Source organism: Protomyctophum bolini (assembly GCF_963924005.1).
Source record: "Protomyctophum bolini genome assembly, chromosome: 6".
Taxonomy (NCBI): domain Eukaryota; kingdom Metazoa; phylum Chordata; class Actinopteri; order Myctophiformes; family Myctophidae; genus Protomyctophum; species Protomyctophum bolini.
In genome coordinates this window covers 12,621,029-12,635,144 of record NC_137867.1, presented here as the reverse complement: position 1 = coordinate 12,635,144, position 14,116 = coordinate 12,621,029, and the positions used below count along the sequence as shown (strand labels likewise).

At 40.4% G+C, this 14,116-nt stretch overlaps 1 protein-coding gene across 1 annotated transcript in view; it reads right to left on the bottom strand.

Annotated features, from left to right (window-relative positions):
* Nucleotides 1-7,429, bottom strand: part of itga2.2 (integrin, alpha 2 (CD49B, alpha 2 subunit of VLA-2 receptor), tandem duplicate 2) — a 28,560-nt gene extending 21,131 nt beyond the window's left edge. The window contains exons 1-8 of the mRNA XM_080765579.1: nucleotides 7,259-7,429; nucleotides 5,776-5,899; nucleotides 4,698-4,807; nucleotides 2,444-2,535; nucleotides 1,882-1,996; nucleotides 1,187-1,314; nucleotides 863-1,011; nucleotides 148-298 (exon numbers count right to left, since the gene is read on the bottom strand). Of these exons, the coding sequence (XP_080621705.1) occupies nucleotides 148-298; nucleotides 863-1,011; nucleotides 1,187-1,314; nucleotides 1,882-1,996; nucleotides 2,444-2,535; nucleotides 4,698-4,807; nucleotides 5,776-5,899; nucleotides 7,259-7,304 (915 nt within the window). The 5' untranslated portion in view covers nucleotides 7,305-7,429. The remainder of the gene's footprint in view (nucleotides 1-147; nucleotides 299-862; nucleotides 1,012-1,186; nucleotides 1,315-1,881; nucleotides 1,997-2,443; nucleotides 2,536-4,697; nucleotides 4,808-5,775; nucleotides 5,900-7,258) is intronic.
* Between the last annotated feature and the right edge of the window lie 6,687 nt (nucleotides 7,430-14,116).

The following is a 14,116-nucleotide window of genomic DNA, read 5'->3' as shown; positions in this document are numbered from 1 at the left end:
GTCATGGCAATCCATCCAGATCAGGAACAAAGTCGGATGGACTGACCCACCGACCAACCGACAGACTAACATTATCATAACCAACTGACCCACCGACCAACCGACAGACTAACATTATCATAACCAGTCAGTGTAGTAAATACTTACAGCAATTCCGAAACGGGTAATTCCTAGTTTTTCACATTCTTCAATGACCTTGTCCCTGATGTCACTGTCATGGGATTCCCCATCAGTGACAACGACCATCACCTTGGCAGCGCCAGTACGCGCGCCCATAGATGAATCGAAGCCCCACTGACTGAGAGAAAATGCAATGTTAAAAACACAAACAATAAATCTAACTTTGATGTTTTGCAGTAAATATAATTCTGGTGTCATACTCAAACCCAGACAGCTTCAGGGTTTCTCATATTATTATAATCTAATAATGGACCCATACTACTTCCAAATAAGTACAGTGACTTATTCTTTCTTATTCTTTTTTTTATCCCACGATTCTGTAACCCATTTTTCACCCCTAGGTCAATTATCTAATGTGATCCTGGGCTCTACACACCCTCCTCCAACCTGGGGAGAGCAACGGACTTGAACTCATGCTTCCTTCATGCCTGAGTGTCCAAGTTGCTTCCTTTACACCTGACAGGGGGGAGTTTCCCTGGTTGGACGTAGCGTGTGGAAGGAACACGTTATTCCAACCAGTTCCTTTCCCCTCCATCAGGCGCCCCGGCTGGCCAGGGGGAGGTAGTTTAGAGACCAGGATTACTGCATGTTTTTTGTGAGGGTACCTACCTAAGTCACCTACAGTGACTTATTCAATATCATTAATAATCATTAATGCTTAAATATCTACTACAATACCAACCTGGCATACTGGATTGCATGGAATGTATTAGTTAATTGTCCATGCATCTGTGTTAATCTGGAGGCTGCGGCGACCACTTCATCTTTGGTTTTGTATTGACTGAGGCTGAATTCAATCTTTGGATCAACTGCATATTGAATGACGCTGACCTGGATATAATAAATGTCATGTTAAATATCACAAACAGTCAAAAATAAGTTTACCCTTTACTCAGCCAGTCAGTCCGTCCGTCCGTCCGTCCGTTCATTTATCCATCCTTCCATTTATTTATTTATTCATGAACTTTCTATTAGAGATACAGTAGTTGAAGATCCTGGCACATACTTGGGTGCTTTGTGGCCCAATGTCCAGTGCCGGTATTAGTTTCATGAGGAATGCGTTCATGGGAGACCAAGGATAAATGCTGTTGGACCCATCCAACACAATCACTATGTCCATAGGACCTCCACAACCTTGAAACAAAATGTGAGTAACATACACATTATTATTATTATTATTATGACAATTGTTACAAAACACATTCGAGGTGTAATAGCCCTCAAATGTGTTTCCATCAGACCCTGCACCAAAATAATGTCATTGTGTAAAGAGACAGTTTCTGTGGGTGAAATCAGTACCCCCAATTAACTATTTATATATTGCCACTTTATTTACAATATGGGAACCCATTGGCAAAAAAAAAGGAAAAACAGTGCCCTCCGCTGTTTGTTTCCTTTGCAGCTCAGAATCTGTTCTTGAGAGATTACCTGATTAATAGCTCCATTAACCCATTTTGGGGCGGAAACCACATTTGGTGTTTTAAACATTATGTTATGATTTAGCTATTGAAAAATAGCAGATCTACAAGCTCCTAGCGCGCCACCGAGTGGCGCGCTACGAGCTTGTAGGTCTGGTATTTTTGAAAATTTGTGAAAATGCGGCACAAATCTTCTGTAAATTTAACATATTCTTTCAGAAGACTTTTTTTTCGGGGCTAAATGGGTTAAGTCAATATCCTAACGGAGAGAGGATATTCTTACTCTGGACAGCGGGAGAGAAGGCAGGTTGAGGTCTGAAGAGGGGGTCGATTCCTGCACACACCCCTGGGTAGTAGTCCTGGGTGCCACACTGTTGTGCCCAAAGAGGACCACACACCTGGAAAGAGAACCACACTGTAAAATCCAGACTCAAAAGTGCTAGTGTTCATTTAACTCTAAAGGTCTGTACACACCGGAATAATACCATCTGAAAATACGCCAGCAATTCGTTTTTAAATAAATTGCATTGATGAGCTATATGTACTCATGACACAAACACGCACTTTATGTGAATTTATTTCACAAAATAAACGCTTCCAGTGTGTACGGGTCTTAAGAGTTTACAGATTAAACCAAAATGGTCCCGTAAAGGTCCATTTGGTTCCATTTGTACACTTGGATAATCTTGTAAAACTGAGGATTTTATTGTGCAAATCTTACTATTATGAACATGACGTGTTTTTCACTCACTCACTCACTCACTCACTCACTCACTCACTCACTCACTCACTCACTCACTCACTCACTCACTCACTCACTGACTCACTCAGTACACTAGACTTACCATTAAACCGTTAATTGAGGGCATCCGGGTGAGAGTCAAACCCAGACTCATGTTAATGTTGATGTTTCTCACATCTGGGATACTAATAGAGTCTGTAAGGACAATGACAATGCTGTTGAATGTACTGTGGTTGCTCCATTGCAATGAACTGCGTTTGTTAAAGGCCAGACAGTCTGCACCAATGCAACTAGTCGCAACTCCTTGCAACAAAACAGTTTTAAATGTAAGCCCAGTACACACCAATGCAACTCCTTGCAAGTTCCATTGGGGATAATGGTTGCAATTTACAAGTAGTTGCAAGTTGCATTGCATGTTATACATGCAACATTATTAAACTAGTAAGAAGGAGTGCGTCTTTCTGACAGATGAGTAAAAAAATCCAAACTAAGTATGAGGTCTATAAAAACAAATCGTGAAAAAACAAGGATAGCAAGTGACACAATAGGCGAGCAGGTGGAATAATAATAGAAATTTGAAAATAACCCACGAGGACAATTCCCCAAATCATATCTATAGACACCATGAATAGCAGATTAAATACCACATGGAAATCTGGAAAGATATTGTATATATCCGTTGTGGTATGTGGTCTGCTATTCATGGTGTGTGCATATACAGGTTGTTTCCTTCCACAGTCTTGTTTGTTCCGCATTTTTAGTTTAGTCACCCTGATGAAGGCTTTAGCCGCAAGCCCGTAAAGCGTTTTTAACTCTTTTTTTTAACTAGTATCTGTTGTTCTGTTCAACATAAAACCGTAAATTAAGCTGCTACAGTAGGTGTAACATTCATGGCTATCACACAATTTAGAAGGAAGGAAGTAATTAACTTTTAAGTCCTTCTGGCACTGTCCTCAAGTGGTTTAGATCCTATCTGACAGGTCGAGAGTCCTTTGTAGCCCTGGGTGACCATACCTCTGAAAAGACGGAGATGACATGTGGGGTTCCCCAAGGCTCTATTCTAGGTCCTATGCTTTTTAATTTGTACATGCTGCCACTTGGCAATGTCATCAGGAGACACAAAATTGATTTCCATAGCTATGCGGACGACACACAGCTTTATATATCTGTATCCCCTAAGGACCTCAGCCCCATTGACACCCTAATAAACTGCATCTCGGACATCAATGTCTGGATGTCAGAAAACTTTCTCCAGCTAAATAAAGACAAAACGGAAATCTTAGTTATCGGAGATGGCCCCCACAAGGAACAAATATCTCACAAACTAAAATCCTGCTCATTAAGCACCAAGGATCAGGTAAAAAACCTTGGTGTCATACTTGACTCAAACCTAAATTTCAAGGCCCACATCAGCAACATCACCAAAGTATCCTTTAATCACCTGAGGAATATTGTCAGAGTCCGTGGGTTTCTCTCACAAGCTGACACAGAAAGACTGATGCACGCATTCATCACTAGCAGGCTAGACTACTGCAATGCTCTCCTATCTGGTGTCCCCAAAAAAGAAGTTGCCCGGCTACAACTAGTCCAGAATGCAGCAGCACGCGTACTTACCAAGACCAGACGGAGAGCACACATCACACCCATTTTAAAATCCCTTCACTGGTTGCCTGTTTTATCTAGAATTGATTTTAAGGTCCTTCTGCTGGTTTTTAAATCTATCCATGGTAATGCACCTACATATTTGTCCGAAATGCTCCCTGGGTACGTGCCTGGAAGAGCTCTTAGATCCTCGGGAACTGCTCTCTTAGAGGTTCCTAAGACTAGACCTAAGACTAAAAGGCATGGAGAAGCAGCCTTTAGCCATTATGGTCCTGTAATGTGGAACAGCCTGCCAGTTAACCTGCGGCTCTCTGAATCCACAGACATTTTTAAAAGAAACCTTAAGACATACCTTTTTAACATTGCGTTTAATTAGCTCATACCATTATCCTTGTTTATGTTTATCTATAATGATTTTCCTAAATGTTTTCTTCTTTTTGTCTTCTTTGTTTTTCCATCTCCTTTGGTGTTTTTATATTTGTAAACTGTGAAGCACATTGAGTTGCACTTGCTGTATGAAATGTGCTATACAAATAAAGTTTTGATTGATTGATTGATTCCTTCTAAATTGTCCGTATTTTTGTTCAGCACCCGTAGAATCTTTTGAGATGTATTGTGCGTGCTTCACTTTTCACTCAGGATTTTTACAGTGTATAGCGGGGTGACAGTGTTTCAACATTTGGGAACATTTGAAGTCATCCGTTTCTACGAATTCCTCTACTAATGTTTGAAGGAGAGGGTCAGAGGTGACTTACCCTGAAGATTGAGTTTGTCACAGCTGGTGACTGGTCCTAAGACAGGACACTTATAAACATCCCCTTTTCTGTTTTGACGGAAACCACTCCAAGGGGCACCGACCAACAGCCTGTAGAAAGTACAAGCATATACATTAGCTCTATGGGTACATCCAGTCAATTGCATCCAGTAAGATGCTTGTTAACCCATTCTGACCGGGCACCCATTTTGGTGTTAGCATCATGTTATGCTTTACCTATTGAAAAATAGCAGATCTACAAGCTCATATCGCGCCACCGAGTGGCGCGATACGAGCTTGTAGGTCTGCTATTTTTGAAAAATTCGAAGAACGACTGACATTTTTAGAATCTGATCTCAGGTCAGAATGGGTTCATCAGACCAGTGTGTGTCCAGTGGAAACCTCATATGAATCTGATCTCAGGTCAGAATGGGTTAACCACATGAACCCTAGCATCCCTATTCTGGGAATGTCATAGTAGGCGAACATTCCGTGATTATTGGCGAGCATTCAGTGAAAATTTGGAGAAAGATATAGTAGATATTTTCCGCAAACGGATTTGGTGCAGAGGGGAAAAGGACGGGACCTAGTACAGTATAGACCCCTGTCAATTAAATTTGCGTGTATTGTCTTAACATTTTTCAAGGTTATTTGAGGCGAAGCGTTCAAAGATTTAGCAAGCCACAGGCAGAAAAGGGGGGGGGACAACAGTAATGGCCATAACCTACCACAGTATCTAATCTTAGAACAGCAGGAACACCAAATACAACCACCACAGTTGTAATATGTTGCGTCAGTTATATCATATTAACATACTCTACCATACAGATTCGTCAAAATAAAAAATATATTCATTAAAAAAGTGTGTGTGGGGGGGGCTTTGCTCGATACATAAAAACTCTTGAGTCAATTTGTTTCGACACTGTAATAAAATTGAATTGCATTGAGCTGTTATGATTAACAGGCCATTTTGACCAATGTACTTGTTACTGACATGCAAGCACTATGAAAGGACGTTCCCACTGAATGTATAAATCATGGCTTCTTTCATCAAACTGTGATTTGGCGGATGATCATACCATTTGCCCTGATGATTTGTCACTTGTTGGACAGTGTAGCCGAACTCTTCACCTGGTGGTCCTGTGAAGATCTTGGCATCGGCAGTGCCCACGTTGAAAGACTGAGAGTAGCAGATCCTGTCAACTGGAGAGAATTGACTGCATAAGCGCACACACTTGTAGTTCTCTATTCATTGTTAATCAATCAAAAAGTTGACAGGACTAAATAAATATTATGTTATTAATTAATTTTGTTAAAATCCAATAAAAATATAGTTCTCCACAAGAGAGCAACGATGCACCTCGACTTCCCCTTTGAGTCAATGGGATTTTTTTTTCTGAATCATCTTACAGTTCTATTGCCAACGGCCACATCAGTCTGAGTCAACATGGAGAGAAGGCAACATACCAAATTATCTTCACATAAAATAGGCCTATAAGCCCTCTATCAAGTCCTATAGTTTGCATGAAGAGCTGTCTTTTGAGGTTGTGTGTCTCTAGACACGATCTAAAAGTCACAAAGACAGCAATGATGAACAGTTTCAGGGCATGGAATTTAGCCCTCTTATCTGTGTTGTATCCACAAGTCCATGCATGTCAAAGCTCAGCTGCAAATTAACTGTGCTCTGCAGTCAGAGGAATGTGTTGTGGATGGTTACTTGACCAAGACCTTGCATTGGCACCACTTCCTGTCCTGTCATGCCATTACCTGGCAGTATCATCAGGGTGTGGCATAATAAATGGTAGGGTTTTGTCTCTGAAACTGTGCAATGAAATGCATAATACCCTCAGACAGATAGGCCTACTACTGTTTCTTATTGCAAGCCTCTCTACATGTACTGTAACAAATCTTGCGATTTGTGGCCATACTGTAACATGCAGTATACGATAGCCTAAATAAATGGTAGTTAATTAAATTAGGCTAAAATCAAATGTATTAGAAGTAGTGTCTGAGGTGTGAAATGTTTAAGACAAATTAAGAGCATAAGAACTGTAGCCTACATTGCTAAAGTACATTTCTAGCAATGTAAAAATACATAGGCTATTTGTTTATAGATATTTCCATCTTTCCACTTCATTGCGTAAAAAGGTAAACCTACCTGGGGAGGTAGTTTTCGTATATGCACATCAGCACATGTCAAAATCGATAAAATGTAGGGCCTATAAATCATAATCTTGATCCAAGGCTAAGGCGATACGATCGAGGTGCAACGAGAAATTGCCATTATGTGAAGAATTAGCAGGCTATGACTATAACGTAAACGGCACGAGCAAAACTATAGCCTCCCTAAGCCAACAATGAACATATTGTGTGTCAGCGTCAGCGTAACTGAAACACATAGATTTTGGAACATTATCTTGAAGTCTCAAGTTGAGAGAACATGACAACATCAATTAAAATAGTCCGTTCATGGCGCATGGGCTACTCGATCGGGGAAAACTTTGAAAAAGTGCGCATGCTGTAGTAGACAGTAACATTCTTTGTTCAAAGATGAATACTTACGTATGAAGAAAAAGATAACGAACATATTCCCCACGACGTGTTCCATTCTTGCGTTATTCCATGTGTGCGTGATTGATTGATAAAAGTCGCTGCACTTGTTCCAAGCGCCCCACTCCAGGTTGTGTAGCCTACTGTGTGACAGTGTTGAGTGACCGTAGCCTACCGTTCACATCAGACTGGTGGGTGGGAGTTAGACAGCGAGACTCGCGTCCCGGTGGTCTGTAGCCTACTTGACGTACAGACAGTATGCTGGACGTGAAGCAACAGTGGACTTACTGGACTTATATTAGACTTAGGCTTATACTTATAGGATATCAATGCTTCCAGTGAAAATGGAGTTATCTGAAAAGAATGTTTGGGACTAGATTGTCGAAATGATCCATATGGGTTAAGATGAGGCTACAATTGTATTGAGCTCCTGTGTCTGATGGCGGGGTGTAAGGTTAAGCATATCAATTAAATTCAAAGTTCCACTAAAATGTGGAACGCCCTACCAACAGCCATTAAGACATGTGATGTAATCAATCCCTTGACTCCTTCAAAACCATGCACTCCCAAAGGGCACCGGAATTCGAAAGCCCCATAATTAAAGTATTGGTATAAATATCAAAAGTAGAAAGTACTCATTATGCAGAAGGTGACGGTCCTTTTTCTCAAGTTTTCAAATGTATACACATTGTGAGCTTGTAGATCAGTTATTTTCAAATGGCCATAATGTAGGGTTGAAGTGGTGTTTTGTAATAATAATCAAAATCTACAAAGTAACTACGTTTTCAAATAAAGGTAGGTAGTGGAGTAAAAGTACAATATTTGGATATAGTGAAGTGGAAGTAAATACTCAAGTAAAGTAGGCCTACAGTATCTAACTAAATACTGTAAGTAAATGTAAATGTAATAAAACTGTTGCTGTAGTGTTAGAACATTATCTTCATATACAATGATGATATCAACACCTGTCTCTCTCTCTCTCTATCTCTGTGAGAGACAGAGAGGCATTGATACTAAGCATTATTTTAAATTGGCAATCTGTGCCCACTAGACTCTAAATTCTAGTTCTAAATGCACTGATGTATACATACTGTAACAGACATGCATTTTGTTGTCCAAAAGTGTTGAAAAAACAACACTAAGATGATTTCATTAGTATAGGCATGCGGGCTGTATTTTGCGTGTCTTGCTCTTTGGCCACTCAGAATAGCCAAATGGCATTGATCACGCCTCCAGGTCTTAAGTTAAGTAATAAGACCTGGTACTTAAGACACAAAATACAGCCCTGGATGCATGCCACACATCGGGTCATGTTGGGATGAACCCTCAACCCAGTGTCCAGTGCGAACGTTTAGGTAGCCGTGTACATAATATCCTCGTGTCTCTCTGTGTTTTGTGTGTGTTTTCTCCACTAGCAGGGCCCATCGTGGCATCAATGAAGGAGCCAGTATGTCTGATAGAGTGTGACAGTAAAGGGAGACTGCGCGTGGTTCCCAGTGCTCTGAGGATTTTACAATTGAGCAGAAAGTGGTTGTGGTGTCAGTAGTGGGTCTGTGCTGAACCGGATAGTCCTACCTCGTGAACAAGCTGGCTGGGACAAACAAAGGTGAGCATTTTCATTATACGATAGATGTACAGTGTACACTCATGATACAGTATGAGTATGTGTTCCAAAGCCCACAGAATAGAACACCCTATAGTTCAGATCATCACGAATGCATTTGTAGTGATTTGCGCCGAGCTGGGATCAAACTCCTCAAACCAACACACAACCTTCTGTGCCAATAGAGCTGCGAGCCCGATTGGCAGAGTTGTGGCACGGGTCTTGTGTGGGGAACTAGTAACTACATCTACCCCCTCGGTTTTTGGGAGCGTGTCCTCGCGCTTCACACAGCTACACCGCTCAACAATACACGCTCAACAAGACACTTTCATTTCCCTGACGCGAGAACCTCCTCCATGTAATGATTTGCACCAAGCTGGGATCGAACACCAGTCTCCCACTCGGCAAACCAACACACAGCCTTCTGTGATACAACTTCATGATACGATGACAACTTTTTGTGATCAATAATCTGGTAACTACATTATCTTGGAAAAATGTTTTTGTTTCTAATGTTGCATTCACACGGGCAGATGCAACGACGCAGTCTACCATTTATTGTCAATGGAAGCCAGCGACGATGCAAAGACGCAATGATGCATGTATCTGCTCCAAATGATACTCCCATTGGTCTTTGTGTCTAGCTGTGTGACCATCAGGGTCAGGCCTGGAATTTCACCCATTTAGGGGCAAGGCCACTTGACCTTTGGTGTTTGAGGACACATGGAGACCAAATGCCATCAAATTTAAACAATGGTTTTAAGTCCAATTCATTACATTTATTGTCTTTTGAATACATAGTATAACGATCAGTGAAATAAACAACATATAATATTTACATCAGGCCATTTGTAGAAATTGCCTATTGGCAAAGAGTCAAAAGGTCATGTATATAGTACATGTCCAGCACAGAACTAATCAGTCACTGCCACTGGACTATTTGAAGATGGGGAGTCAGGGAGAGATAACAATGCTGAATCTCAACTCTGTTGTCTATTAACCTCAACAAGAAAGATGTAGAGGAGAAGACTGTGTAATCAGCTGTGGCAGTGTGGTCTCAGGGCATATCATTGTTTGAGGGACAGAAGTAATTGAGATTTCACTAGCTGTAATAAAATGTAAAAAGTATCTCATGCACCCCCTATGGTCAGTAGGAAGTTCTATTATTGAAGAAAAAATAAGAAAAAATAACATTTATTTGTATTATTAATTTATTATTAATGTACTGTACTTTTTACAGCTTTTTTCTCTCCAATGTAGTCAATAAACCAATGTATTCCTCCCCACACACATTTCTGTGTTGTCACTGCTGTTGTATCCTACTGACTAACCTGCCAGTGAGGAGCCCCCACCGGGAGGCCGTAGGCTACTACATCCTCCCTGCTGACAGGTGCCGCCCCAGCCCCTATAACTTGGAGTGACAATTTTCAATCTCCCCTCCCGGCCTCACCCAAACACGGGCCAATTGTGTTCATATAGACGCTCAACAAAACCAGGGGCACCACCATGTAGGATTTTAACCAATTTGAACCCACAACTTCCACTGGGGAACCCTTATTTGTATTATTAATGCGTTTAACAACTAAACCATAGGCCTATTTTATACTTTATAAAAGTTTCAGAAATAGCGACTCATTGTGAGCTTGTAGATTTACTGCTGCCACACAGACAGTAATCAATTAAATGAACAACATTCACTGTCAATGATATGGTTATCATTGTTATTTATCTTCAGCTGTGTCAAGATTTTTACTGTGAAAATGATTCATGAAGAGGTGAGATTCATTATGTTTTTGTTGAGATTACCAAATACCCAATGACCAGTGTGTTTAACATAGTAGCTTGGGTAGCTTCAGAAAGATGTAGCTTTGAAGTACCGTAAGCTATAATGTTTCACCATATAGCTGGGTAGCTTGACAAAAGCTTCATCACTGCATTTTCAGTGCCACATCAACATGAAATAGCACAACAGATTTTGAGAGCAGTTTGTTAATCTCCATCTCCATACATTTGTAGCATGTTATTTGTGATCTTTGTCTACAATTATACATGCCCAAAATAGGGACACCAGATTTACTTCTCATTCTCGGGCCCTGTAGTGTAGTGATTGAGTAGGTATGGGTGCTCAGAATGAAACAATGAGCAGTCTGACTCAGCTACTGAATTGCTGACTCAATAGTCACACTGACTGATATGTTCAGACAGCCATGGGTTATGTGTACGGCTGAGTACTCTTAGCATTGTGAGTGACGTACTCTGAGCTGACAACGATTGAATTAAACACATTTCTGATTTCTAATTAATAATGCTGTATTTTTGCAATAAAGTGCAAATACTGTAGGTGAAATATGTTGACTGTCCCACAAATCTGTTTTGGTGAAAAACTATGACATTGTTGAATTATAGCTCCACTCCTCCATACACACATGTACTGTACACATAGACATGCATGTACAATACAAACACTCACAGACACGGACGCACGATGACTTGACTTATGACATACCGGTAACAGTTTATATGGCATAATGTTGAACAGCCAATCTGAATTTCTATATTGGTGCTGCTATTTGATTTGAATGGTGCACTAAACAAATGTTTGTTGTTTGTGAGAATTACCGGTATTAAACCTAGCTCTATCCTAGCTCTTTATCTTTTGTTGAGATTAGCACATCCAAATCAGCTAATGAACTTGTAGGTTATTTTTATGTGGTATCAATTGTGTTTAAGCGACAAATGTAAGATATCCACAGCTCCTTATGAGACGTACCTTTTTTCTTGTGTCATTTCTTGATTGTGTAATGATACAAGTTCAGGCAATGGCATGGCAGACTGCACTGACCTTTAAAGGTCAGACCACACCAATGCAACTACAGTAGTCGCAACTCCTTCCAACAACCGATCTTTTGACAAATTATGCCAACAACTTTATATTCTTTGTATTGCAATAATCTGCTAAAACATACAGCAACTACAAATAGACTAATCTGACAAAGAAAAATGATCAAAGTGAGTTTCCGTGTACCTGTGCTATTGCAAATTAATTTGTCCAGGTGAAATTGGTGCAGACTCAGAGCATATCATCTCTTATACTTATAGTATACAAACACACTGTACACTACTTTGACAACAAGACCACAGTATTTGGCCCGAGCCGACCTAGCCGATCTATCAGATAGATGTGGTAGAACCCATATATGGATAGATCTAACTGGCTTAGTCATCGTGACAAGCATAGTCGGAGAATATATAACGAGGGTCTGCTCCAGGGAGAAGGGAGAAGGCCTTCCATCCTGGTTTAAGTCCTAGTTGGACACCACTGCAGCGGGTCCTAACCCAGACAACCAGCATCAGAGCTATGAGCTATTTTATAAATAGCCACAAACTACTGTACATTTTTGATAACAATGTTCAATATACACATGCCACATACATCAGAAATATAGAACCAGTAAGATGCCTAAGGGCGAGTGGCCCCCGCTGCCACCCTTAGATCTCCATATATGGAGCTGACCTGTTCTGACGTTCCATATGTTGATCTGACCTCATCAAACCCTGTACACTCAAGACACACTCCATATATGGCCAGACCCCATCAAACACTGTACACTCTAGACACTGCCCGCACTGCCACCCTTAGATCTCCATATATGGAGCTGACCTGTTCTGACATTCCATATGTTGATCCGACCTCATCAAACCATGTACACTCAAGACACTCCATATATGGCCAGACCCCATCAAACACTGTACACTCAAGACACTACTCCCGCTGCCACACTTAGACCTCCATATATGGAGCTGACCTGTTCTGACATTCCATATGTTGATCCGACCTCATCAAACCCTGTACACTCAAGACACACTCCATATATGGCCAGTACATAATTCATTCCAGATGTTGATCTGACCCCCCCATGCCAAAGCACCAGCGCTTTTCAGCAGTCTGCTGTCACTATGGTATATCAATTCTGAATAACCTCTGACCTTCATGTATGGTGAAATTCAGTCCAGTAACTGAAAAACAGGAGTAACTGACGAAAAACAGGGACATTGATCATCATATCATAGTAGTGTCAATGTTTTTCTACAGCACACTTCATTTCACTATCCAGCTGCATTCTACATGACTGGGCATGAAGATCCAACTTTTGATCCCAGGATGTTGTTTTTTAAAATCTCAACTAAAGAGCTGAAACAACAGCGTTTGCAAGCCTTCATAGGCATCTACTGTACATGGATAAATGGTAAACAGTATGGCACACCACTGAATGGCATTCAAGTTAGCTGTGAAATAAAACAATTTATGATTGAAGGAAAATGCGTAACAATAATTGGAATTATAGAATTATATGATTAAAATGTATTCTGATCCTCAAGACATGGGAAAGATGCTTTGATGCATTTTATGAATCATGGATGAATGAAACATCTGTTCTTATTTTGTAACCTTTAGGAGATGTGCCAATTAACTTCCTACACTTGACAGAGCATGCTTAAAGGGATATTTCACTTTCAAACATGAAACAACATGAAAGTGAAATATCTCTTTAACACTGGTTATGAAAAAGGATTCCTCATAGGAAAAGGGATTTGACATAATTGTCTTTATACAATGATCTTTTATTATCTTGTAAAATTAAATTCAAAAGTAAATATCCCTTACGCTGTCACCCATGGCTTGATGGGAAGTATTTGTGATAAATAATCGTCATGCTAAACTGATGCATAATTTTGGTATTAGAAAATCACTAAGAGTAACAACCATTCCTAAGCTAATCATACGCCGTGAGATTATAATTGAGGCACAGTAAAACAACAGTGATACTGAAATAATATCCTATTTAGTATTGTAATGGTATGTCCAATTGTCCACCACATCAAAGCATACAATCTATGTTCATTTTCAATATTTCATAAGCAGGGACTGGATTTTAACATAAGGTCCAGTGTTTTGAAAACATACAGCACTTTAATGTAAATGACAGCACAGAATGTGAGTGTTGGACAATAATAGGGTGACGGAGGTCTCTACTTGTGTATACAGTATCCTAGGGGTGACATTCAATTATATATAAAACATTTGAAAGCCAAGTGTTTTGTATGTGTCGTTCACCTACCGGAATGTATACGAGCGTCATATAATGAGTACCAGTAGGGGCGCTGTTGCCTGCTAATGAGAGAGAGAGAGAGAGAGAGAGAGAGAGAGAGAGAGAGAGAGAGAGAGAGAGAGAGAGAGAGGAGGAGGAGGAGGAGGGGGGGGGTTT